This window comes from Poromitra crassiceps (genome assembly GCF_964638095.1).
Source record: "Poromitra crassiceps genome assembly, chromosome: 2".
Taxonomy (NCBI): Eukaryota; Metazoa; Chordata; class Actinopteri; order Beryciformes; family Melamphaidae; genus Poromitra; species Poromitra crassiceps.
Genome location: NC_139624.1, coordinates 2,811,269 through 2,835,678, shown reverse-complemented (window position 1 = coordinate 2,835,678; position 24,410 = coordinate 2,811,269). Strand labels below are relative to the sequence as shown.

Genomic DNA, 24,410 nt, shown 5'->3' with positions numbered 1-24,410 from the left:
TGCTTAACCTGCCGACTCCCAAAACTCGCTAAACAAAACTGAATGGAAACATGCATAAATTCACATTTTATTTTGCGGATTTTCACAAAATTCGCTTGAATTATGCGATACATTTGGATGGAAACCCCATTACTGTTGACATTGTGACCACTGATTTATGACATCACTGATGATGTCACTATTGGATAGATATATTGGAACATTCATTGCTCAAGTGACCACTGATGCCATCACAATTGCTCGAGTGACATCACTGATGACATCACCACTGATGACATCATCACTCATGACATCACTCACTGATGACATCACAATTGCTCGAGTGACATCACTGATGACACCACTCATCAGTAACCTTTGATTGACAGGTGATAAAAACAATTCACTCAAATCAGGCTCCAAAGATTACAGAGTTTGCCTTTAGTGCTGCAAATCTGTTCGATGGTTAACCTGCCTGTGCGCTCCTGTGCAGAGGAGAGGAGACTTAGCCCAAACACGGCCGGTCTCGGCTTCGGGGTAGAGAATCCAACCTCTCTTGGCATGATGCCAGCATGGAGATAAGCACCAATCAGTGAGTAATTTAAGAGCCTTTTTGACCATAATACGTTCGCCGGCTGCTGTTACAGTGTTTTTCCGTGTGAATTGTTTGGGCAGCTCACCTAGTGAGACTAGGTGAAAGAGTATGTCAGATACAAAAGAGTTGGCAACCCTGAGCCAGTCCAACAGGTCACAGCAAATGGCTGCCACTCCGACTGGGAACAAGGAACGTTGATGTCAATGGGAGTATGGGACTGACCATTCGATCTGTTCAAGTTCTGTGGTGTCACAGTTTTCAAATGGAAGATCTCAACAGACACATAACCTGTCTGTCTGTCTGTCTGTCTGTCTGTCTGTCTCTCTGTCTGTCTACAGGTGCCTGATGGAGCGTCAATCAAAGTACTTTCTAAGAAAACTCATCCTCCTCTGAGTCCTCAGGGCAGTGTGAAGGGTAAGGAGTTTCCCTCCTGTTTACTTCAGAACAAATCAAAGAACATTTGTGAGGCCAAAGCGGCTCAGTAAAGCATAAAGAAATCTCTTGTGAAGAAACACGCTGTAGGCTACAAGTCTTGTGAGCAGAGAGAACAGGCAATGGATGGAAGTTCTCCAGTCCTTCCTGTGGTCTGTAGCCACACATCAGGTTTCCCACATTCGCTCTGCTCTGTAGGAAATGAACAGACGTCTGATGACACTTGTTGGTGGAGTCGCTTGTTGCATGAACACTCAGCACGGAAAATATACAAAATGCCAATCCCAATTTCTTCTTCCAAGGAAATCGAACTTCCCATGCATGAAAATAAACAAAATCTTTCAAATAGGTGTAGTAGTCCCATGCTAAACTGCCTCAATTGGCTTTGGGGGTCAATAGACCTGATGGTAGCACTACTAGCAACCATGTTAAAGTCGAGCTGAACCCAAAAATGACTTTTCTTTTCTTTTAGTTAAAATACCTGGGTATTCAGTGCACCTACTGTATTTAATAATGTATGCCAAAGAAATGACAAAAATCAAATTTAGTTTTCCACACGTTTTCACATCAAAAGTTAATTTTTCAAGATTTCATTCATAACAGTAATCTACAGTTTGCTGACGTCACATAGTACTATCAAATTGCTACCCCATTTCAACCAATCATATCACGACATAGCAGCTGTCAATCAAATCTTCATTTCAGGATCATTTTCTCTTCCAAATGAAGGAGAAAATGGCGCCTAGTGCCTGTAATCTGGCAGAATTACTAGCCCATTAACTAAATACTAACTTGGCCAATTGTATGAAACACAAAGTAAAGCAAACGGTAATGTCTAAGAATGCAAAGAAATGTAACTGGCTCTTAAACTCGCATTCCAGGAATATTGTATTTACCGCAATAGCGTAACTGGCGCGCGCCTCAGAGAGCTTGGTTGTCAGGGGTCGCCCCTCGGAGATTCCAGGCCGACGGGCTGCACTCTCCGCCCCGCAACACAAAGGCAGCTGGCCGAGCTCCACTCAGCCACTAACCTCGCGTCACCAGGCTCTTCCCGAGGAGCGCGCCACAACACGCTGAATCCCACTGGATTTGGGGGCGGAACACACCAGGATTGGCCAAAGCCCAATCCAGTCCCAAGAATTGTCAAATAAAATCATCGACATGCTACTATGACCCGCCTCTCAACCTGTCATCTCAGACAAGTTATGTTTTCAGTCTAAACGGACACCGACCCACGCGCCACTTGGGCTCCGCTGGGTTCATTTCGACTTTAAGTTCTAAACTTTTAAAATGCATAACAAATCAGTTGTACGGGCTACAGCTTTGCAACTTTCACCCAAATGTTCAGAAGTGTTCAGATGCATCTGGCATCTGGAGCTGGCAGGAATTATGAAGTCCATCAATATTTTTTTCCTCAAAATCTGTACCACACCAAACCACTGCCCCACTGCATCTTCAGACTGTCCTGTGCTTTTTTCCATTGTTGTTGATGTGGCTCCAAAACGTCCCAACAGCACAAAGTCAGTTTATTTTATTTTAAACATGAGAAAAGTTTAAGAAAGCTGCTATGTTCACACCAGTGTTGTAGTCAAGACACTATATCTCGAGTCCGAGTAGAGTCTTGAGTCCCCATTGTTCGTGTCCGTGTCCACATCCAAGTCTGAGTCACCAAAGAAGAGTCTGAGTCGAGTCCCCATTACCTGAGTCGGAGTCCGGAGTTACTGAACATGAGCGTGACTCCACATGTAGGTAGAATCATGTGCCTGCCCGAACAAAAACACAAAAAAAGTCTTTATCAATCAACAAGTCAGAGGCCTCATCTCCAACTTCCGACTCTGAATGCTCGAGTCCAACTCAGATTCATCAGTTCACTAACTATGACCAAGCCACAATAGATTAATAGTTTATTAGGAGGGGTCGAGGGGAAGGGATGAAGGGGAGGGGAAGGATGAAGGGATGAAGGGGATGAGGGGAAGGGATGAAGGGATGCCTTGAAAGGAAATATGAGTAGGTGTCTCAAGAAACCAGGGAATGAGACTCTGGATGGGGGAACTGCCTCGGCGATGGATGATCTTCATGGTCTTCATGGCTCCATCTTATCCCCAGAAGAACTTCATTGGCTGAGATGAGTATGGGCATTTCGGACGTCGCTGAGGTTGCTATGGATATAGCTGTGGTAGGCTAGAGATGACCAACGGCCAAGGACTTTGATGGTGTGATCCAGGATTCCTTGCCTGGAAGATGAAGAGGCAGCTCCAATGCAAAATGAGTGGCCTGAGTATAATTCTGGAGATATTCCTGATTTTGAGAGGACTTGGCAGAGATGTTGGTGGAACCAGGAACTGGTTGCGATTCCCCCAGATTCTGGGTACTAAACCACTGGTTCACACTACAAGCAACTCAAAATGAAAAGAAAGGAAAAAGAGAAAAATCACCAGCCACCCAGCCAAGTTGATGTTGACATGGCACACGCCTGCACAGAGGAAGTGAATCTGCTGTTTATAATCTCTGTTGATTCTTGTTTCCTAGATGATCAGGACTTCGATGTCAAATACTTCCACCTGGTAAGAGACCAATTTCTATGTTTTTTGAATAAGTGTGATGTTTGCAGAAGTGAAATGATCAATTAATTGTATCGAATAGGAACGTTTCAATCTAATTCAAGGAACATCTAGGTACATATTGACCATGACCATAGACGATAACTTATTTTTTTGATTGCTGCCATCTTCTTTACTGCAGATTGACCCCGACGTAGATGAGAACCAGACAAAGAACCCAGAGAGGAAGAAGTTAAAGCTGAAGGAAGTTCACCTCACCAAGCTGCTCTCCACCAAGGCAAGAGGAACCACGGCGCGACATGCCCTTCTCTGTTCCATCGCTTTACCAACGTGTCACTCTCTGTCTCATTACCGTGTCACTCTCTCTGTGTCTCATTATCAACATGTCACTCTCTCTGTGTCTCATTATCAACATGTCACTGTATCATTGCCAACTTGTCACTCTCTCTCTCATTACCAACGTGTCTCTCTGTCTCATTACCAACGTGCCACTCTTTGTATCATTACCAACATGTCTCTCCCTGTCTCATTACCAACATGTCTCTCTGTCTCATTACCAACATGTCTCTCCCTGTCTCATTACCAACATGTCACTGTCTCATGACCAACGTGTCTCTCTGTCTCATTACCAACATGTCTCTCCCTGTCTCATTACCAACGTGTCACTGTCTCATGACCAACGTGTCTCTCTGTCTCATTACCAACATGTCACTATCTGTTTCATTACCGTGCCACTCTCTGTGTCTCATTAACAACGTGCCACTCTCTGTCTCATTACCAACTTGTCACTTCCGTGATCTCATCATCATTACCAACGTGTCACTCTCTGTCTCATTACCAACATGTCTCTGTGTCTCATTACCAACATGTCTCTGTGTCTCATTACCAACATCTCACTCTCTGTCTCATTACCAACGTGTCACTCTATGTGTCTCATTACTAACATGTCTATCTCTGTGTCTCATTACCAACATGTCTCTGTGTCTCATTACCAACATGTCTCTGTGTCTCATTACCAACATCTCACTCTCTGTCTCATTACCAACGTGTTACTCTCTGTGTCTCATTACCAACATGCCTCTGTGTCTCATTACCAACATGTCTCTGTGTCTCATTACCAACATCTCACTCTGTCTCATTACCAACATGTCTCTGTGTCTCATTACCAACATGTCTCTGTGTCTCATTACCAACATCTCACTCTCTGTCTCATTACCAACGTGTCACTCTATGTGTCTCATTACTAACATGTCTATCTCTGTGTCTCATTACCAACATGTCTCTGTGTCTCATTACCAACATGTCTCTGTGTCTCATTACCAACATCTCACTCTCTGTCTCATTACCAACGTGTTACTCTCTGTGTCTCATTACCAACATGCCTCTGTGTCTCATTACCAACATGTCTCTGTGTCTCATTACCAACATCTCACTCTCTGTCTCATTACCAACGTGTTACTCTCTGTGTCTCATTACCAACATGCCTCTGTGTCTCATTACCAACATGTCACTCTCTGTCTCATTACCAACGTGTCACTCTATGTGTCTCATTACTAACGTGTCTCTCTCGGTGTCTCATTACCAACATGCCTCTGTGTCTCATTACCAACATGTCACTCTCTGTCTCATTACCAACGTGTCACTCTATGTGTCTCATTACTAACGTGTCTCTCTCGGTGTCTCATTACCAACATGCCTCTGTGTCTCATTACCAACATGTCACTCTCTGTCTCATTACCAACGTGTCACTCTATGTGTCTCATTACTAACATGTCTCTCTCTGTGTCTCATTACCAACATGTCTCTGTAGCTGTTTTCACACATGTGTACAGCAAAATTACCTGTAAATCAATATCGGCCATTTCCCGGAATTTCCCTTCACACCTAAGCACTCGCATGTGTGAATATAGCAGCGAAATTGCCTGTATGTTGGGGGGCGGGGCGGCACTGCAGAGCGGTTGGGGAGTGACGTGTCGGCAAAACTCCGATGGTGAAATAAGTTTGCTTGTCACACAATAAATCACACTCGTTTGACTTAAGAGGGCATGTATGTTGTATCATTCACATTCGCTAACCAGTCTTTGAACTGAAATATTTGAAGAAGTTGGGATCCGTGTCTGAGAGAAATCACCTGGCTGGTTCGATGTTTATCCGTTCACCTGCGTCGCGTTGAAGCACTTTTTACAGACTGGCTTCGTTTCATGTGTCCAGGCTAGCCTTCGCTGTCGGCAAGGTAAGCAAAATACTTCCACATTTCGCTTCGTGCATTTGCTTTCTCAACAAGCGTTGGGCGGCTTGCAAGACTCTCAGACCTGTCTGTGTCCCTGTCGGGCTGCTGACTGAAGGAGGAGGACTGAAGGACTGGCCAGAGAGCGAGCAGGCAGCAGAGAGGGGAGAGGGGGAAATCGGCACGCCCACACATGAAGCTGACATACGGCTCTTATTATCACAAGATAATTTCGCCAGTTTGCTTTAATGTGTGCGAATGATTAGATTATGCCCGCTGGAACATTAAGCAACTTGTGTGTACACCTCGCCCATGAGAAGGACCGGCAAATGACTGGACCCGTTTCACACTTGTGTCCCTTATCGCGGCATACCGCTCTTGTGACTGGCTCGAAACTGGTGAAATGTCCGCGATGACGGGGTCGCGCTTATACCGGAAAACAACTTTCACACATGAAGGCATTAGACCGCGTTACGGTCATTTAGCGGTAAAAGCGCATGTGGGAAAACGGCTTGTGTCTCATTACCAACGTGTCACACTCGGTCTCATTACCAACATGCCACTCTCTGTGTCTCATTACTAACGTGTCACTCTCTGTGTCTCATTACCAATGTGTCACTCTCTGTGTCTCATTACCAACATGTCACTCTCTGTCTCATTACCAACATGTCACTCTCTGTCTCATTACCAACATGTCACTCTCTGTGTCTCATTACCAACGTGTCACTCTCTGTGTCTCATTACCAACATGTCACTCTCTGTGTCTCATTACTAACGTGTCACTCTCTGTGTCTCATTACCAACATGTCACTCTCTGTCTCATTACCAACATGTCACTCTCTGTGTCTCATTACCAACATGTCACTCTCTGTGTCTCATTACCAATGTGTCACTCTCTGTGTCTCATTACCAACATGTCACTCTCTCTGTCTCATTACCAACGTGTCACTCTCTGTGTCTCATTACCAACATGTCACTCTCTGTCTCATTACCAACATGCCACTCTCTGTCTCATTACCAACGTGTCACTCTCTGTGTCTCATTACCAACATGTCACTCTCTGTCTCATTACCAACATGCCACTCTCTGTCTCATTACCAACGTGTCACTCTCTGTGTCTCATTACCAACATGTCACTCTCTGTCTCATTACCAACATGCCACTCTCTGTCTCATTACCAACGTGTCACTATCTGTCTCATTACCAACGTGTCACTCTCTTGTGTCTCATTACCAACATGTCACTCTCTGTCTCATTACCAACATGTCACTCTCTGTCTCATTACCAACATGTCACTCTCTGTGTCTCATTACCAACATGTCACTCTGTCTCATTACCAACATGTCACTCTCTGTGTCTCATTACCAACATGTCACTCTCTGTGTCTCATTACCAACATGTCACTCTCTGTGTCTCATTACTAACGTGTCACTCTCTGTGTCTCATTCCCAACATGTCACTCTCTGTGTCTCATTACTAACGTGTCACTCTCTCTGTCTCATTACCAACATGTCACTCTCTGTCTCATTACCAACATGTCACTCTCTGTGTCTCATTACCAACATGTCACTCTCTGTGTCTCATTACCAACATGTCACTCTCTGTGTCTCATTACCAACATGTCACTCTCTGTCTCATTACCAACATGTCACTCTCTGTGTCTCATTACCAACATGTCACTCTCTGTCTCATTACCAATGTGTCACTATCTGTGTCTCATTACCAACATGTCACTCTCTGTCTCATTACCAACATGTCACTCTCTGTCTCATTACCAACATGTCACTCTCTGTGTCTCATTACCAACATGTCACTCTCTGTCTCATTACCAACATGTCACTCTCTGTGTCTCATTACCAACATGTCACTCTCTGTGTCTCATTACCAACATGTCACTCTCTGTCTCATTACCAACATGTCACTCTCTGTGTCTCATTACCAACATGTCACTCTCTGTCTCATTACCAATGTGTCACTCTCTGTGTCTCATTACCAACATGTCACTCTCTGTCTCATTACCAACATGTCACTCTCTGTCTCATTACCAACATGTCACTCTCTGTCTCATTACCAACATGTCACTCTCTGTGTCTCATTACCAACATGTCACTCTCTGTCTCATTACCAATGTGTCACTCTCTGTGTCTCATTACCAACATGTCACTCTCTGTCTCATTACCAACATGTCACTCTCTGTCTCATTACCAACATGTCACTCTCTGTGTCTCATTACCAACATGTCACTCTCTGTGTCTCATTACTAACATGTCACTCTCTGTGTCTCATTACCAACATGTCACTCTCTGTCTCATTACCAACATGTCACTCTCTGTCTCATTACCAACATGTCACTCTCTGTGTCTCATTACCAACATGTCACTCTCTGTGTCTCATTACCAACATGTCACTCTCTGTCTCATTACCAATGTGTCACTCTCTGTGTCTCATTACCAACATGTCACTCTCTGTCTCATTACCAACATGTCACTCTCTGTCTCATTACCAACATGTCACTCTCTGTCTCATTACCAACATGTCACTCTGTGTCTCATTACCAACATGTCACTCTCTGTGTCTCATTACTAACATGTCACTCTCTGTGTCTCATTACCAACCTGTCACTCTCTGTCTCATTACCAACATGTCACTCTCTGTCTCATTACCAACATGTCACTCTCTGTGTCTCATTACCAACATGTCACTCTCTGTGTCTCATTACTAACATGTCACTCTCTGTGTCTCATTACCAACATGTCACTCTCTGTCTCATTACCAACATGTCACTCTCTGTCTCATTACCAACATGTCACTCTCTGTGTCTCATTACCAACATGTCACTCTCTGTGTCTCATTACCAACATGTCACTTTCTGTGTCTCATTACCAACATGTCACTCTCTGTCTCATTACCAACATGTCACTCTCTGTGTCTCATTACCAACATGTCACTCTTCTGTCTCATTACCAATGTGTCACTCTCTGTGTCTCATTACCAACATGTCACTCTCTGTCTCATTACCAACATGTCACCCTCTGTGTCTCATTACCAACATGTCACTCTTCTGTCTCATTACCAACATGTCTCTCTCTCTGTGTCTCATTACCAACATGTCACTCTCTGTCTCATTACCAACATGTCTCTCTCTCTGTGTCTCATTACCAACATGCCACTCTCTGTGTCTCATTAGTCTCATTACCAATGTGTCACTCTCTCATTACCAACGTGTAATGAGACTTCCGTCTCATCATCATTGCGGGTGAAGCTTGTGTAATAATGGGTCAAAATTAACTAAATGCACGCGGGCAGTGCTTGAGAACAACATAGAGAGCCATGTATGTTTTTGTATTGCGCTCAAACTGAATTCACAGTCACGGGAATCTCATGCATGACGTGGGCGGTGTGTGTGTGTTTGTGTGTGTGTGTGTGTGTGTTGTTGGCAGAAGTCAGTCTAGGTAGGCAGACAGAGGCAAGAGGAGAGATTGGAGTAGGCTACTTTCCCCCCCTGTCAAACAGTTTTGCACTGTGCGTCCTTGTGGCTCACCTGGTAGCACGCGTACGATGGAGGCTCGGTCCTTCGCGTGGCCGACGCGGGTTCGAATCCGACCCAAGGACCTTTGATGTATGTCATCCCCTCTCTGCCTACTGTCCTATCTAAATAAAGGCAAAAATACCCCCCCCCCCCCCCCCCAATAATCTAAAAACAGTTTTACGCTTTGTCGCTCTACATAACTGACATGTTTCAAGTATGCATATGTTGCACTCATGAACCTCACGAATGGACTCAGAGTGACATATTTTGTGTGTGGTTTATTCTGAAAGGAATAATAATAAAATAAAGTGAGTCGGCTGGCTCTGCAGTGTGACTTGACCATTCAGATGGTAACAGGCAACTAACAGATGTAAACAAAAATACATATTGCATCCAAATCCCTGAATTACATTCGCATATTCAAGTAATTATCATTAGACTTCAAATATAGATACAAATATAAAAGTAAATCTAAATATTATCAAATAAAGTAAGATCAGATTCATTAGCAGTCATACACACATACATTCTTCTAACATACTATAATACCATTCCCAACAATAACCATTCTCTAAAGTAATTATGTTTCTACAAATAACAAGACAATAATACATGAACCAACTGAAACACTGTCATCCGTGACACACATGGAATATACAGTAACACTGGATCCACGATCATTTACAACGCAGACATCCGGGTCATCTGCTCTACGCGTCCATTATAATAGAGCACTCTGCTATTAGCATTAGCGTGAGTTAGCGTTTCTCAAAACAAACTAAAACCGGATTCCTTTAAGGTTTAAACCACCCGATCTAGTAATACACACAGAACCCCAACCAAATAACACATGCTGGCGAGTTAGTCCAACCCTTCATTTAACTGTGTCTGAAGCACAACAGCCCGACCGGCACATAACGTTACTGGACGTGCAAGTATGCTAACGTTAGCTTAGCGCAAAGTACGTTATCTCGGTCGGCACACATCCCAACACAAAACACACAGCCCACAACCAAACATCTTATCAACAGCTTCGCTAGCTAATATACAGTGCCACTGTTATATCAAGGCGCTTGGTGACGTTTTACTGACCTGAAAGGAATAATAATAAAATAAAGTGAGTCGGCTGGCTCTGAAGTGTGACTTGACCATTCAGATGGTTACAGGCAACTAACAGAGCAGCGCGAGCTCCCTTCCTCACCATGACGACACTCTTACGTTCGACTGCTCCAGCTAGACGTACTTAAAGGGACAGGCAAGCTGTATGCTTGTGAATGAAATATTGTGCATGCATACACTTTCAATGTGCCACACATACTGCATTGTTTGATGCTAGGGACTGCACAACATAAACATTCAAAACTGAACCGCAGAGTCAACGTGTTAGACTGGAGACAACGAGATGCTCCATGGTTTCCATAACGACAACTTGGGGAAAGTGCAATGTTACAGGTGATGAGTTTCAGCCAGAAAGACTGCTATTCGCCTCCTGTGTGAAACGGGGGCAGTTTGTTTTGGCTCAAAGTGAGAGACTGTGTTTGTAGCCTGTGATTAATCACGAATAACGGGACGGCCACGGGTCTTATAGTGACGGGTCTGGGCAGGCATGGGGTTGCAAAATTGGACTCGTACAGGACTCTGAGTCGGGCAACCCTGGTTAACCCTTTTTTACCCAAAGTTAACCTGGGAAGAACCCTAGTTGAAGGATTAGGGCCACATGTGAAAAATGTATTTGAGTTCTGAGTTTAAGTTGAGAAAAAGTCACATGGAAAAAGACAAAGAGAGAGACAAGAGACTAAATGTAGTATAACAGTGAAGCATAACAGACAGTAGGGTCAGTATCACCCTGCTCTCTCTCTCTCTCTGTCTCCCTCTCTCTCTCTCTCTGTCTGTCTGTGTGTGTGTGTGTGTGTGTCTCTGTCTCGCTCTCTGTCTCTCTGCCTCTGTGTCTCTCTCTTTCTCTCTGTGTGAGTGATCAGACTGACATTGTAATCTGTGGATCCTTCGCTTTCATGTGACCTTTTCATCTTCACTTGAACCCCCCACGCGGAGGAGAGTGCTGCTGTTCCTGTTGGTCAGTGCTCTGACCTGTGTGTGTGTGTGTGTGTGTGTGTGTGCCGCTCAATATGGAGAAGGCGCTGCTTTTTGTTTCCTTGAAGTGGATACTAACCAATATCTTGTATTACAGTGTAACTGTATTTGTCAACTTGCCACTGCCATCAACCCTGTGTGGTGTTCCTTTTTTTTTTTTTTTTACGCATTATTGTGGTTGCCAACTAGGCACTTTTGTAACTAACTGTCTCCCAGCATCTGACTGCATTATTAGTGTTTATGTACGTTGTATTTATGTGGACATAAATAAATAAATAATTTAAATGTGTGTGTGTGTCTCTCTGTCTCTCTCTGTCTCTCTCTCTCAGGTGGCGGTCCACTCCTTCGTGGAGCAGCTGTTCCGGTCGATCTGGGGGACGTCAAACAGCAGAGCACCACACGCCGTCAAATACTTCTTTGACTTCCTGGACACTCAGGCAGACGGCATGAAGATCAGCGACCCTGATGTCCTGCACATCTGGAAGACCAACAGGTATACGAGGACACAGAACCAGCAACCAGAGGGCAGGCTTTAGACTCCATTTACTTATTCAATAATAATTAAATGGAATTCATCCACTGACCAGTATAGTTCTTGAACAGTAGCTAAAAAGGGAGTTTCTCGTAAACAAAGGACACCATCACTGTTGTCAGCCCACATGTCAGAATGCCTTTTGGGTAGGAGCTCCTCTTCTTGCTCTTCAAAACAGACCCACACTTTAAGAGAAATTTACAGACTTGAGACACATAACTTGGACTTCAGTCAGACTTGAGTTACAATTTGAATGTTTGAGACTTGACTGACTTGCTGCATGAGGAGAAGACTTGAGACTTGACTTGACTTGGGTTCTGGGTACTTGACTCTGACTTGTACTTTGATGACTTGAAAAGGTTTCTAAAGTCTTGACTTGAGTGTTTGTGTAAATGACAGATTGAAAGTGATGAGATTTGTTCCAGCAGATGACTGAATTTAAATTCTGTTTTCTGAATTTGTTGTGATTTAATTTAAGTTTAAACTGATTCTAGAAATGAAACTCTTACTCAAACTCATGCTCTTACCAAATTGTTATCCTATTAAAACAATATTGCATTGAAAAGTCCTAGATATTTAGTTTTCTTTAAGATGTTAAATTTATACTGTTGCCAGGTCTGCGGTTTTCACGTGGAATTGGGCTAATTTTGAAGTGAGAAAAGCCACAGCTGCTGCTCTGCCTGACATGTCTCTGCTCCTCTCTCAGTTTGCCTCTGCGTTTCTGGATCAACATCCTGAAGAATCCTCAGTTTGTGTTCGACATGGAGAAGACGCCGCACCTGGATGGCTGCCTGTCTGTCATCGCTCAGGCCTTCATGGACTCCTTCTCCCTTTCTGACATCCAGATGGGCAAGGTAACCATCTGCCCATAACGCGTCCGTAATGGTAACGCGTCTGAAAAAGATCAGATTTATTTACTGGAAGAGGTTTTTCCTTAATGCTTAACAGCCTTGACTGTAAGCTTCCTCTAACCTTAACCTCAGTGACTTCATGCCTCAACCCAACCACAATACCTTAGTTCAGTGATTCTCCACCCTTTTCATAAGACTCCTAATTTAGTTCACATTACAGCCACATATGATAAATGTTTGTCTCTTAGACTCAAATCTGAGAGTATTGTATTGTCAGTCTATTGCTATTGTCCTGAACTCCATGACTGTCTGTATTATAGGTGGAGAGAACTAACTAACTAACTAACCTACCTGTTAACTTCAAGCAGTCGTTGTGATGGTTGTTCTTCCTGACATTGCTCGCTAGTTTGATTTGCTGTTACTGTAGATCTATCTATCTAACCCTAACCCAAGTAATGGTAGTACCAATCTTCTCGGTATAGTTTCCCCATCTTGAGTGTTCAAAATGGCCACTCTGTGAATATGGACAAAAACTAAAAATGTAGCTAGTTACTCTCCACCTGGAGTAACACAACGGTTGTGTCCAGACACTGAGGAACAGAAGCAGTGCGGACCTCATACAGCTGATGTCTGTGATCTGTGTTGCAGCACACTCCGACCAACAAGCTCCTGTATGCCAAACACATCCCCACCTTCAAGCAGGAGGTGAAGGCCTATTACAAGCAGGTCCGCGACCAGCCTACCATCAGCAGCCAGGAGTTTAGGGACTTTCTGCTGGAGGAGTCCCAGGTAACGCCCGCTTCGGCTCAAAATATCGGCCAAATATCTGGTGAAAAGCAGATATGAAGGAGTTATAGCCTATGTTGTTTTGATTTCAGAAACATGAGAATGAATTCAACGAATCCGCAGCCCTCAGAGAGCTCTACAAATTCATGGAGCGATACTTCAGTGAGGTAAGAATCTCTATCTTCTTTCTATCTACACGCACAGTCAAAAATAGGTAAGTAAATAGGTAAATAGGTAAGGTAAGTAATAGGTAAGATAAGTTGTCACATAATTTTTGGAGCTGCACATCTGCCCCTTGTTTCCAACATATTTCAGTTTCTAGTTTGGACTGAATTGAAGCATCACATCACACACTTATATTTTGACTTTGTGAGTGAGAGCGCAAGGGTCTGGTGTACAATATAAAGTTGTGTGAACTGTTGCAGTTTTGTGTGGATTTAGTACAGTCTGCTAGAGTGAGACACACTCAAGGCTGGATCCATAGGCTCCTGTTATGAAGGCTGAAAAAAGCATAAAACATAAAGCGATTTCTCAAACAGTGCAAAAGATAAATTAAAGCTGAATTAAGGTGATAGAGTACTAAAATTGGTGACTCGTTTAAAATTCAAATGGAGTGTCTAAAGTATGAAGGAGCAGTTAGAGGTTTCACATTGAACTGCTGTTTAAAACAAACCGCAGTTGCCCCCGGAAGCTGTCGAAGCTGTTTGTTTACAAACAACCTGATCCCTCGTATACAGCGGCATTTTTATGCCTCCGCCGGCGATAGCCAGGCCGGAGGCATTATGGATTCGGATTTGGGTTGTCTGTCCGTCCGTCCGTCCGTCCGTCCGTCCGTCCGTCCGTCCGTCCGTTGATCGTTAATGCGATATCTGAGGAACGCCTTGACGGAATTTCTTCCAATTTGGCTCAAACGTCGACTTACACGCAGGGATTAACTGATTAGATTTTGGTGATCAAAGGTCAAGGTCACTGTGACCTCACGAACCCCATTTCCAAGCTCTTTAACACAATAACTCAGGAACGCCTTGACGGAATTTCTTCGAATTTGCCTCAAACATCCACTTGGACTCAAGGATGAACTGATTAGATTTTGGTGGTCAAAGTTCAAGGTTAATGTGACATCACGACCGCTCGTTTCATGCTCATTAACGTGATATCTCAGGAACGCCTTGATGGAATTTCATCTAATTTGCCTCAAACGTCCACTTGGACTCAAGGATGAAGTGATTACATTTTGGTGACCTTGGATCAAACGTCAAAGTCTGGACAGACATGGATGTCGACTGCTCACTTGTTGGCGGAGGCATATATCCTTGGTGCGGTCGTTCGGTGCGGTCAAGTTTTTGTTATTGTCAGAATCGCAAAATTATATTGTGGAATGATTTTGAGGGCAAGTTGTGGACCAGTGATGTCATTCAACACAAAATTACATTACTGGCTCTCAATAACTGTCAAACTAAATGAATGACTGCAAAACTGTTTTCATATATGTGTGAGATTATGTGCAAAATAAATCAACATTGAAAATCGGCAGTGTCCCTTTAAAGGAGGACTGACCCCCCCAAATTTCTTGCAAAACGGTATTCTACTTGATTTGAAAACTCTGCAGGCAAGATGGGCGCCTATACTGCCTTCTTTACCTTGGCAGAATTCCTAGCTCATAAACTAACATAACTTGGCCAATAAGTATGTAACATACAAAATAAAACAAACGGTAATGTCTTCATTTGTAGAATGCAGAGGACATGTAACTGTTTAGTTAAACTCGCATTCCAGGAATATTGTATTTACTGCGCTGCTCCAAAGATAACGTAGTTGGCTCGAGCCTGTTTCGTCCTGGAACCCATTCGCTTTGCGCCAGAACACAATTTTGGGGGTGGAACACGCCAGGATTGGCCAATGCCAACGCCAGTGCCCAGAACTGTCAAATCAAATCATCGACAGAGTCGCTATGGCCCGCCTCCCAGTATTTTCAGTGTATCAGAGATAGAACGTTAGAAATATAGCCAGCCACGTTATTAAACAACAAACTAATGCTGGTGATCCGTATGGGAACAGTGTTACTCGAAATGGTTAAAAGTTATATCAATTTGGTAATTCAGCTGCGTTTTACTGCCATGTAACATAACTAGCTAGCCGGTAACATTAGCCACAGTAGGCGATTACACATGATGCATTGCTCTTAAAGGGCTCGCGCCACGTGAACTACAGTAATAATCACATGGAAAAAAAAACATGTTTCACATGAGTGGGGCACGCACAAATACCACCGTGACATAACGATGTACCAAATCGGCCATTCATTTGAGGGCACAAAAAAAGCAGGTTTGAACCCATAGATGGCAGTTATGCTGCTGAAATGATAGGAGTTTGTAAAATTATGTGGAGATTTTGACCAGAATCCTTCACATACCACCCCAAAAGCCATATTGGTTAAAAGCTGAAAAAAAGTGTTTTGGGGGTAAGTTACACATTAAGTGTCTGAATTCATTCATTAATCCTGTGTGATTTACTGCTAAGCAGTCCCACCAGGAAATTGCAATTTTGCGATCGCAATAATTAATGCAAATTCAACCAATCTCCATAATATTTGCGGGGGCAATTTTTCACAATTTCTGTGATTTTTCCACGAAAATGGCAAAATAGGTACCTCAACTCGCAATTTTTGCCAATTCCTGCAATTTTAGCACACAAAACATCACACAAAACTTTGAAAATTGCATTTTAATTTTTGAGAAAAGTCTCAGCCTCCTAAAAATCTGCGTAAACATCGGCGCGGCCTGGGGTCCTTCAGGCTAGAGCGAGGTGCTCGTCGCAGGTGTATGACGTGCAGCGCACAGGCCTCCTTGAGGCATCCTCCCTGCCCATGGTACGGCATGGTAGGATTGCCTTTTGCCACAGGAGGTTCTGGTGAGACGAAGGAGGTGCCCGGCCTGGAATCACCCCACAGGGCCTTAGACCTCCATGCACCGAAGGTCTCACAATACTGCGGTGTAGCACTAAACTCTATTGCAGCGGATTGGGCGTGATCAACCCTTCCGCGGGCAACGTTGCAGACAGAGTAAGAAGGCTGATCCGTGAGCAGCTGCTTCTGGGACGCGGGTCGGGGTCGTAATCGGCCTCGGCTGGGTCTACTGGGCGAGGGTGTATGATGTTGACAGACCCGAAACACCCCACGCCCCCAGTTAACATCACTGATGACGCGTCCCAGCGCATGCAGTAGTATGTATACTTGAACCGTGGGAGGAGGAAAAAAAACATAATTTGGAAACTTGCACAAAGCACCTTAGGTTAAGATTGTCCTTAGGGTCAGAGTTAAGGTGTCCATAAAATAGATTCGGCTGCACAAAACACCCTTAAATCTTGTGCTTACGTTTTCCTTAAAATGTTTAACGTTAAGGAGAAGATTTAAGGGTGTTTTGTGCAACCAAATTTATTTTATGGACACCTTAAAGCAGCTACGAGCAACTTTTTCGATTGTTATTAAACAGTATAATTACAATATTGATGCATCACATCTTACCTATAATAGTAGCTGAGACCAAAGCCGTGTGTATCGGAGATTGCTCCCTTGGATGATTATTAAGTCTGTGTCTGTCTAAACTCGCGTCAACAGGGGGCTCTCTCTCTCTCTCTCCTTACCGCCGGCCCGGCTACCCGGAAGTGAAACGCGGAAGTGAAACCCGGAAGTGAAACGCAGCTGCCTGCCTACCCCGTTCGCGCTGCCTCTCGCGAACATCTCTCGTTATATTCTAACAGGTTTTTTGGAAGTTATTTTGTGGTTATGGCCGAAGTGGCTGCTGCAAACCGTTTCATTTCAGTTCCTGATCTTCCCTGGCCACAGACAGACTACACTGGCCGATTCACTCGGGGTTCAAGCGAGACTACTCTGCGTTGGTCTCGTCGACTATTAGAGGTAAGATGTGATGCATTGATATTAAATTTATACTGTTTAATAACAATCGAAAAAGTTGCTCGTAGCTGCTTTAAATCGGACTCTAAGGAAAATCTTAACATAAGGTGCTTTGTGCAACTGGCCCCTGGACTTTTTATTTAAGGAACAGTTTAACCACATTTCTATGCTGACATTTAAATTGAGTTGAATATCATCGAAAAATAATATGAGACTGTTTTCAGTTTTATGAAAATAGCAATCTCGTGCGCTCGATTCCTAGGCTCGCCCGCCCTGCAGCTCGCCCACTGCGCGTCACATGCTTGGCCTGCAATAGCCTCACCCAGGAAGGATATCATTACTGATGACATCATCACTGAACTATAGCCTCAGCCGGCTCCGTCAGGTCACCCACATGGGTGCTCTTTCCACCCGCTGAAAGTTTCAGCCCGATCGCACGTAAAACGGCATCGCTATGGCCGTCCAAAATTCTGCTCGCACACACACGGGCACTTCTCAGATTATAATAAGAAATATAGCCGCAAGCGGCGATGCGGGGTCCAAGCTTCTGGTGACTTGGGGGTTATATGTCAGATAATATTAATATAGACACTGAATTGCACATTTAGTCAGAGTTGATATGTGCACATATATGATATGTGAGTGATGACTGCACAAGTGTGATTTAAGCTGTGGTGATGGGGGCTTTATATAGTACCAGGAGAAGGGCATTTATGATGTCATTTATGATGTCATTTATGATGTCATTTATGATGTCATTTATGATGTCATAACTGACGTCGTCATAGAGAAGGTGACAGTCTTGTGACATCACTGATGATGTCATCTATGATGTCATCTATGATGTCATCTATGATGACATAGTGTCAAAGTTTAAACATTTATCATTTCAAGACGGTTTCACGTATCCAAATTCTTTATACAACTTTAGATCAGGGAAGTCCAGAGATGACACAGAAAAAGTTTGGGCTCATTCGGGCAAATGGCCTAGGACGAGTTCGTTTTTTTTTTTGGAAAATCTAGCAGGCTTAAATGGGTGTGAGTTATGGGTCAATACGCAAAAGGGTCTGTTATAGCGCCACCATCTGGCCAATATGGCTAATTTTTTGTCTCTGAGCAGTGGGGCACATTTCCAACCTATGTGCAAGGTCTGGCTACTGTAGCCCTTACGGTTTTTGACGTGCATGCTGTTTTAGGGCAGAATAATAATAATAAACATTACAGATACAATAGGGATCCACGCACTTCGTGCTTGGACCCCTAACTAGGGATCTCGCGCGCTCGATTCCTAGGCTTTTACGTTACGTTACGCAGGCTCACTGCCGAGCTGGCCCTGCAGCTCACCAAGCTGGCTCTGCAGCTTGCATTCACAGCTCGCTCACAGCCTTGCCCGCAGCTCGGCTGCTGTGTGGCCAATGAGACCAGCATCACTGATGATGTCAGATTTATGACATCACTGATAATGTCACAGTGGGATTTATGACATCACTGATGATGTCACAGTGAGATTTATGACATCACTGATGATGTCACAGTGGGATTTATGACATCACAGTGGGACAGAGAAACAGACAGAGTCCCAGCTCCCATTCATATACTGATGACTAGGGATCTCACTCGCTACGCACGCTCGTCCTGCAGCTCACCAAGCTGGCCCTGCAGCTCGCATTCGCAGCTCGCCCACTACGCAGCCTTGCCCGCAGCTGGGCTGCTGTGTGGCCAATGAGACCAGCATCACTGATGATGTCAGATTTATGACATCACTGATGATGTCACAGTGGGATTTATGACATCACTGATGATGTCACAGTGGGATTTTGATGATGTCACAGTGGGATTTATGACATCACTGATGATGTCACAGTGGGATTTTTGGATTTATGACATCACGGATGATGTCACAGTGGGATTTATGGCATCACGGATGATGTCACAGTGGGATTTTTGACATCACAGTGGGACAATCACAGTGGGACAGAGAAACAAACAGACAGAGCCCCAGCTCCCATACTGATGATGATGATGATAATGATGGTGATGATGATGATAGCATCTGCAATGCATGAACTAATGCTTTTACAGAAGTATAATTGATTTTCGTTGATATTGGTCGTCATTTTTCTATGTGTGGTGGCCGGCAAAAACCCTTCTCATGGTGGGAATTTGACATTTTCATTTTTTGACATTTCCATGAATTAGAAACTTTTTGAATGACTGCGATAGCTCTCTCAGATCAAAAGTTGAATATTTTAATGTTATGTGTCTAAAAGTAAAACGTGAGAAAATGGCTTTAAACATTCCGCAATGTATTTTCTACAGGCATTCCACCAAAACCATGGAAATAAATACTTTCCCTTTTGTTTTATGAAAATAATTATTCACCACCATGATGTACTATGGAAATGAAAGTAACCAAATCACTCAAAATCTCAAAATACCTGCAAAACTCATTTTCAACATTCTATGGCTCATTATTACCAACAGCTGCTATTCTGCACCTTTTATTTATCTTATTACTTTTATATATTTTATTACTTACTGCTATCTTCTCTATTTTTATCTTTTTATTATTTGTTCTGCTGCACTTTATTGTACCTTGCGCCGTAGTCTATTGTTTCTATACCTGCCTTTATATTTGTGTTTTTACTTGTAAAGCACTTTGGTCGGCTGCCTGTCGTTGTAAATGTGCTCTATAAATAAAGTTGACTTGACTTGACACACAGCGTCAAACCAGCAGCAACCACTTGTCTAGAGGAAATGAGATGTAACAGCTTCTGCTTTGTCTGTTGTTCTGCTTCTAAGGCCACTGTTCTTGTGGGTTAGGTGGCACTTTTTTTCTCTTTTTTTCTCTCTCTTTCTCTGCCAGTGGAGTGAGAACATGTCAATGTGCTTTCACTGCAAATCAAATCATTTCCTAGAATCTAGAATCAAGTGTCATTTTCTTGTTGTATATGAGTGCAATTATCTCACAGAGCAAAATGTTTGTTTGTTTTCAGGAAAATAAACGTTGAACGACTCGATGCTAGACTAAATTACTTCTTAAAATGGTCTTTTTCTCCATAACTCAGTTTTATTTTTAGGTTAACTTTCACACACAGCATTTTACTACAAGCAGACTGATCTGTTGTAGTCTGTCTTATTCAACATACTGACACTTGTTTAGACTGAATCAAGTGAAGCTGCTTTGGAAAGGAGAGCAATTCTCTCAGCCTTTTGGCAGAATCTTTAAGACTGAATGTGACAGAGTGAATGTGACAGATACAGTGAATGTGACAGAGTGAATGTGACAGAGTGAATGTGACAGATATGTTTCTTGCAGTGAATGTGTGTGTTTTGCTTTGTCTTTCCTCCAGATCAAGCAGAAGCTGGATGAGAAGGGTGCACCCGCTAAGCTGAAAGAGGAACTGCAACATGTTAAAAACCTGTTTGATGGACTGAAAAGCTGCTCCTGGGACTGAACAATATGACTGAGCAGTTTGAATCCCTACAGCAGTTGTGCTCAAAGTGGGGTCCGGGGACCCCCAGGGGTCCTTGAAGGGTCCCCAGCAAAAAGGAGAATAATTTATTTTCACTATAATTCCATCTATAAGTCACACAATGACACAATGTGTGACTGTTTTGGTCATGGGTTTCATACACTTTCTGTGATAAAACATTGAAAAGCTAAACTCTTATCAAATGGGGCTCCGTGGTCTAATATGTGTCAGTTTAGGGGTCCTTGACGTGAAAAAGCTTCAGAACCTCTGTCCTACAGAACAGGAGGAGGCTAGACTTGTTATATCAGCCGACAGTTTTTGGCCTTTTATTGAAAAACATACTGGCCTGTCAGTGCCATCGCCTGCCAACGGAGGTGAAGAAATGATTTTATTCAGGAGCGTCAGTCTGCAACACCTTGGATGAAATGTAAACAGCTGCTGACCCTAAAGACAGTCATCAGTCTGGGTTTCACCTTTTGGTCCCGCTGCAGCTCGCTCGGCTCCTCTACAGAGCTGCTAGGCTCCTCTGTAGCGCCTCCTCAGAGGCATTTCAGATGACAGGAGAAACCTGTGAAAGAGATTTCAAGCTTCCAGTGCTTTGCAGAGGACAGGATTTCTGACTGAGCAGAATTCTGTTTATGTCCGACACATAAACGACAATTTAAACATGCCATTACAGTAGTTTGTAAGTTTGTTTGTCTCTTTCTGACAAAGTCCATCGAGGAGCCACTTCACCCTTGGTTGAACCATTTCAGCCACCCAATGGTCTCTTGGGAAGTCTTGAGGAACGTTTGGAAATTTTAAAATATTTTGAATTGAGATGAAGCATTTAAAATAGGTAGGTAGGTATATGACTGGTATTTTAGATAGGTAGGAACTAGGAAGCCATTTTAGTTAGGTATTGTATTTGTAATATTTTAGGTAGGTAGGTATATGACTGGTATCTTAGATAGGTAGGAAGCCATATTTAGTTAGGTGTTTGCATTTGTAATCATATGCTTATTTGCACCATCTATGTCTTAACTTGTACATGTGTGTTTTATGTTCTATGTCTTTATGTTTTATGGTGTGCTGACTGTGCACAATGTGTCTCTATGGGAAGAGAAGCCAAAGAAAAATTTCCACCATGGTGGACAATAAAGTATCATATCATATCATAAATCCAATATCACTGCATCTTCAACGGTACGCTGAATGTTTGTTTGGCCCTAGAGATGGGTGTGATTTCAAAATATCATCTTGGTGAGCCTGGTCCTCTTCTCAGACATGATGTTAGTTGGTCATTTCCATCATATCTTGACATGAAGGGTCTCTTCTGGGCTCTAAGATGCATCTTGAAATAATGGATAAAAAATAAAATGGTTAAATGTATTTGTGTGAACTGCTGTCTTTTGATATTTTGGATGTAGGCTACAACTTAAAACATCATCACTTTAGCTTGCTTATGAGTAATTTCCCTACATTTTGTCACGTCAGTGTTCAGAATTAAGCAATTTCTTCCTCTCAAATACAGTATAGCCTATGTATCTCAATATATTGTACAGCAGTGCCATCTATTGACTGCAAGTGAGAACAGTCAGCACCTCATGCCTGAGATGTGAGATACTGTAATGCTACTTTTGTTTTTCCTCATTGGATCTCATGGGTACAAAGGACAAAGCTAATTTCTTGGTTCAACGGTGTTTTCTTAACCAAACTCTCTGGTACTCAAACATCTGCAGAAATCTAGAAAAACATTGACCAAGGCTTGACTTTTGTTCAAATGTTTTCTTTTCTTTTCTTTTTTTGAAATTCTGCAACATAAATAAAAAGAGAAATGAGCATGCAGGCCTGAACATGAAAAACAAACAAAAAACAAAACAAAAACACAGGTATTGACTTGACCCATGTCTACTTAACCTGATGCTGCCAGATGTATTGTTTTCACATAACCATCTGGGAAGAAGTTACTAGGAAACTTCCGTTTCAAAGGGACTTTCAAAAAATATGTGGCAGGTGATTGGATGATAGCATAAAAGACATCACAATGCACTTTTGAGATGGGTGCTGAATCAAAACAGTACTACATTAGAAATAGATGTGGGGGGGGGGGATTTTTTTTTTAATCAATTTTATTATCTATATATTTCTAAGGTGATTGGATCTGAGTCACGGGCTCGCTTCTCCCTGTCACACCAAAGCCTGCCCGTAGCTCCTCCCTGTCACACCAAAGCCTGCCCGTAGCTCCTCCCTGTCACACCAAAGCCTGCCCGTAGCTCCTCCCTGTCACACCAAAGCCTGCCCGTAGCTTCTCCCTGTCACACCAAAGCCTGCCCGTAGCTCCTCCCTGTCACACCAAAGCCTGCCCGTAGCTCCTCCCTGTCACACCAAAGCCTGCCCGTAGCTTCTCCCTGTCACACCAAAGCCTGCCCGTAGCTTCTCCCTGTCACACCAAAGCCTGCCCGTAGCTTCTCCCTGTCACACCAAAGCCTGCCCATAGCTGCCAATTTTTTTAAGAACATTTTTAATTTACTTCTCGACACCAATAATTCAAACATAGTAATTGGTGGCGACGTGAACTGTTAGACCCATATTTGGATAGGCTATCTCATCGATAGAATATCTCATCAGTCCAGGTGCTGAACAATTTGATTAAATCCAGAAATTTTGTGCATATCTGGAGGGTCCAACACCCTATAAGAATACTCATTCTATTCCCATGTCCACAAATCCTATAGCAGAATAGATTAGTTTTTAATAGATTCTCAAATAATCTCCCACATCACCAATATAAAGTACCACAATATATTGATTTCTGACCATGCCCCCTTGACAATGTCCATGAATCTCTCTCTTCCCAAACAGACTTACTTGTGGTGTTTCAACCCCTCCTTAATCGCTGAAGGGAAATTCATAGAATATACTACCACCAAATTAAAACATTTTATTGAATTCAATGATAACGGTGAAGTATCAGACTCCACATTATGGGAAACATTAAAGGTTGTCATTCGTGGGGATATAATCTCATATGAGTCCACTGCGAGGAGGGAGAGAGAGAAGCGACTATAGGAGATGAATATATGAATATACAGTTATATATGAATATAACTGCATCCTGCCATTAAAACAATGGCAGTTTGAATTGGGAGATAAGCCCGAGGGGCTCCTGGCATGGCAGCTGAAGGGTGCCCAGACATCCAGGTCAATTATCTCCATCAAATCTAAGAGGGGCGCCCTGTTGACTGACCCCAAGGAGATAAACGGCCATTTTTAAGGAGTTTTACAGTGAACTTTAGTCATCTAAGTGCAACGCCACTCAATCTGAATGATCTGCACTTTTTTTTTATTCTCTTGAAAAACCCAAACACAGTGATGCTGCCAGAGAGGACTTTGATGCTGATTTTACATTAGAAGAGATAACTTCTGCCATTAAATCATTTCCATCAGGCAAAGCTG

The 24,410-nt window shown here is 43.1% G+C and overlaps 1 protein-coding gene across 1 annotated transcript in view; it reads left to right on the top strand.

Moving 5' to 3' along the window:
- plxnc1 (plexin C1) overlaps positions 1 to 22,344 on the top strand; it is a gene marked incomplete at its 5' end in the record, with an annotated part of 113,647 nt that extends 91,303 nt beyond the window's left edge. Inside the window, 9 exons of the mRNA XM_083653339.1 lie at positions 913 to 988; positions 3,536 to 3,570; positions 3,749 to 3,844; positions 11,744 to 11,907; positions 12,653 to 12,800; positions 13,446 to 13,586; positions 13,676 to 13,750; positions 17,428 to 17,499; positions 20,850 to 22,344. Coding sequence (XP_083509465.1) covers positions 913 to 988; positions 3,536 to 3,570; positions 3,749 to 3,844; positions 11,744 to 11,907; positions 12,653 to 12,800; positions 13,446 to 13,586; positions 13,676 to 13,750; positions 17,428 to 17,499; positions 20,850 to 20,954 — 912 coding nt within the window. The 3' untranslated portion in view covers positions 20,955 to 22,344. The remainder of the gene's footprint in view (positions 1 to 912; positions 989 to 3,535; positions 3,571 to 3,748; positions 3,845 to 11,743; positions 11,908 to 12,652; positions 12,801 to 13,445; positions 13,587 to 13,675; positions 13,751 to 17,427; positions 17,500 to 20,849) is intronic.
- Positions 22,345 to 24,410: the final 2,066 nt, after the last annotated feature.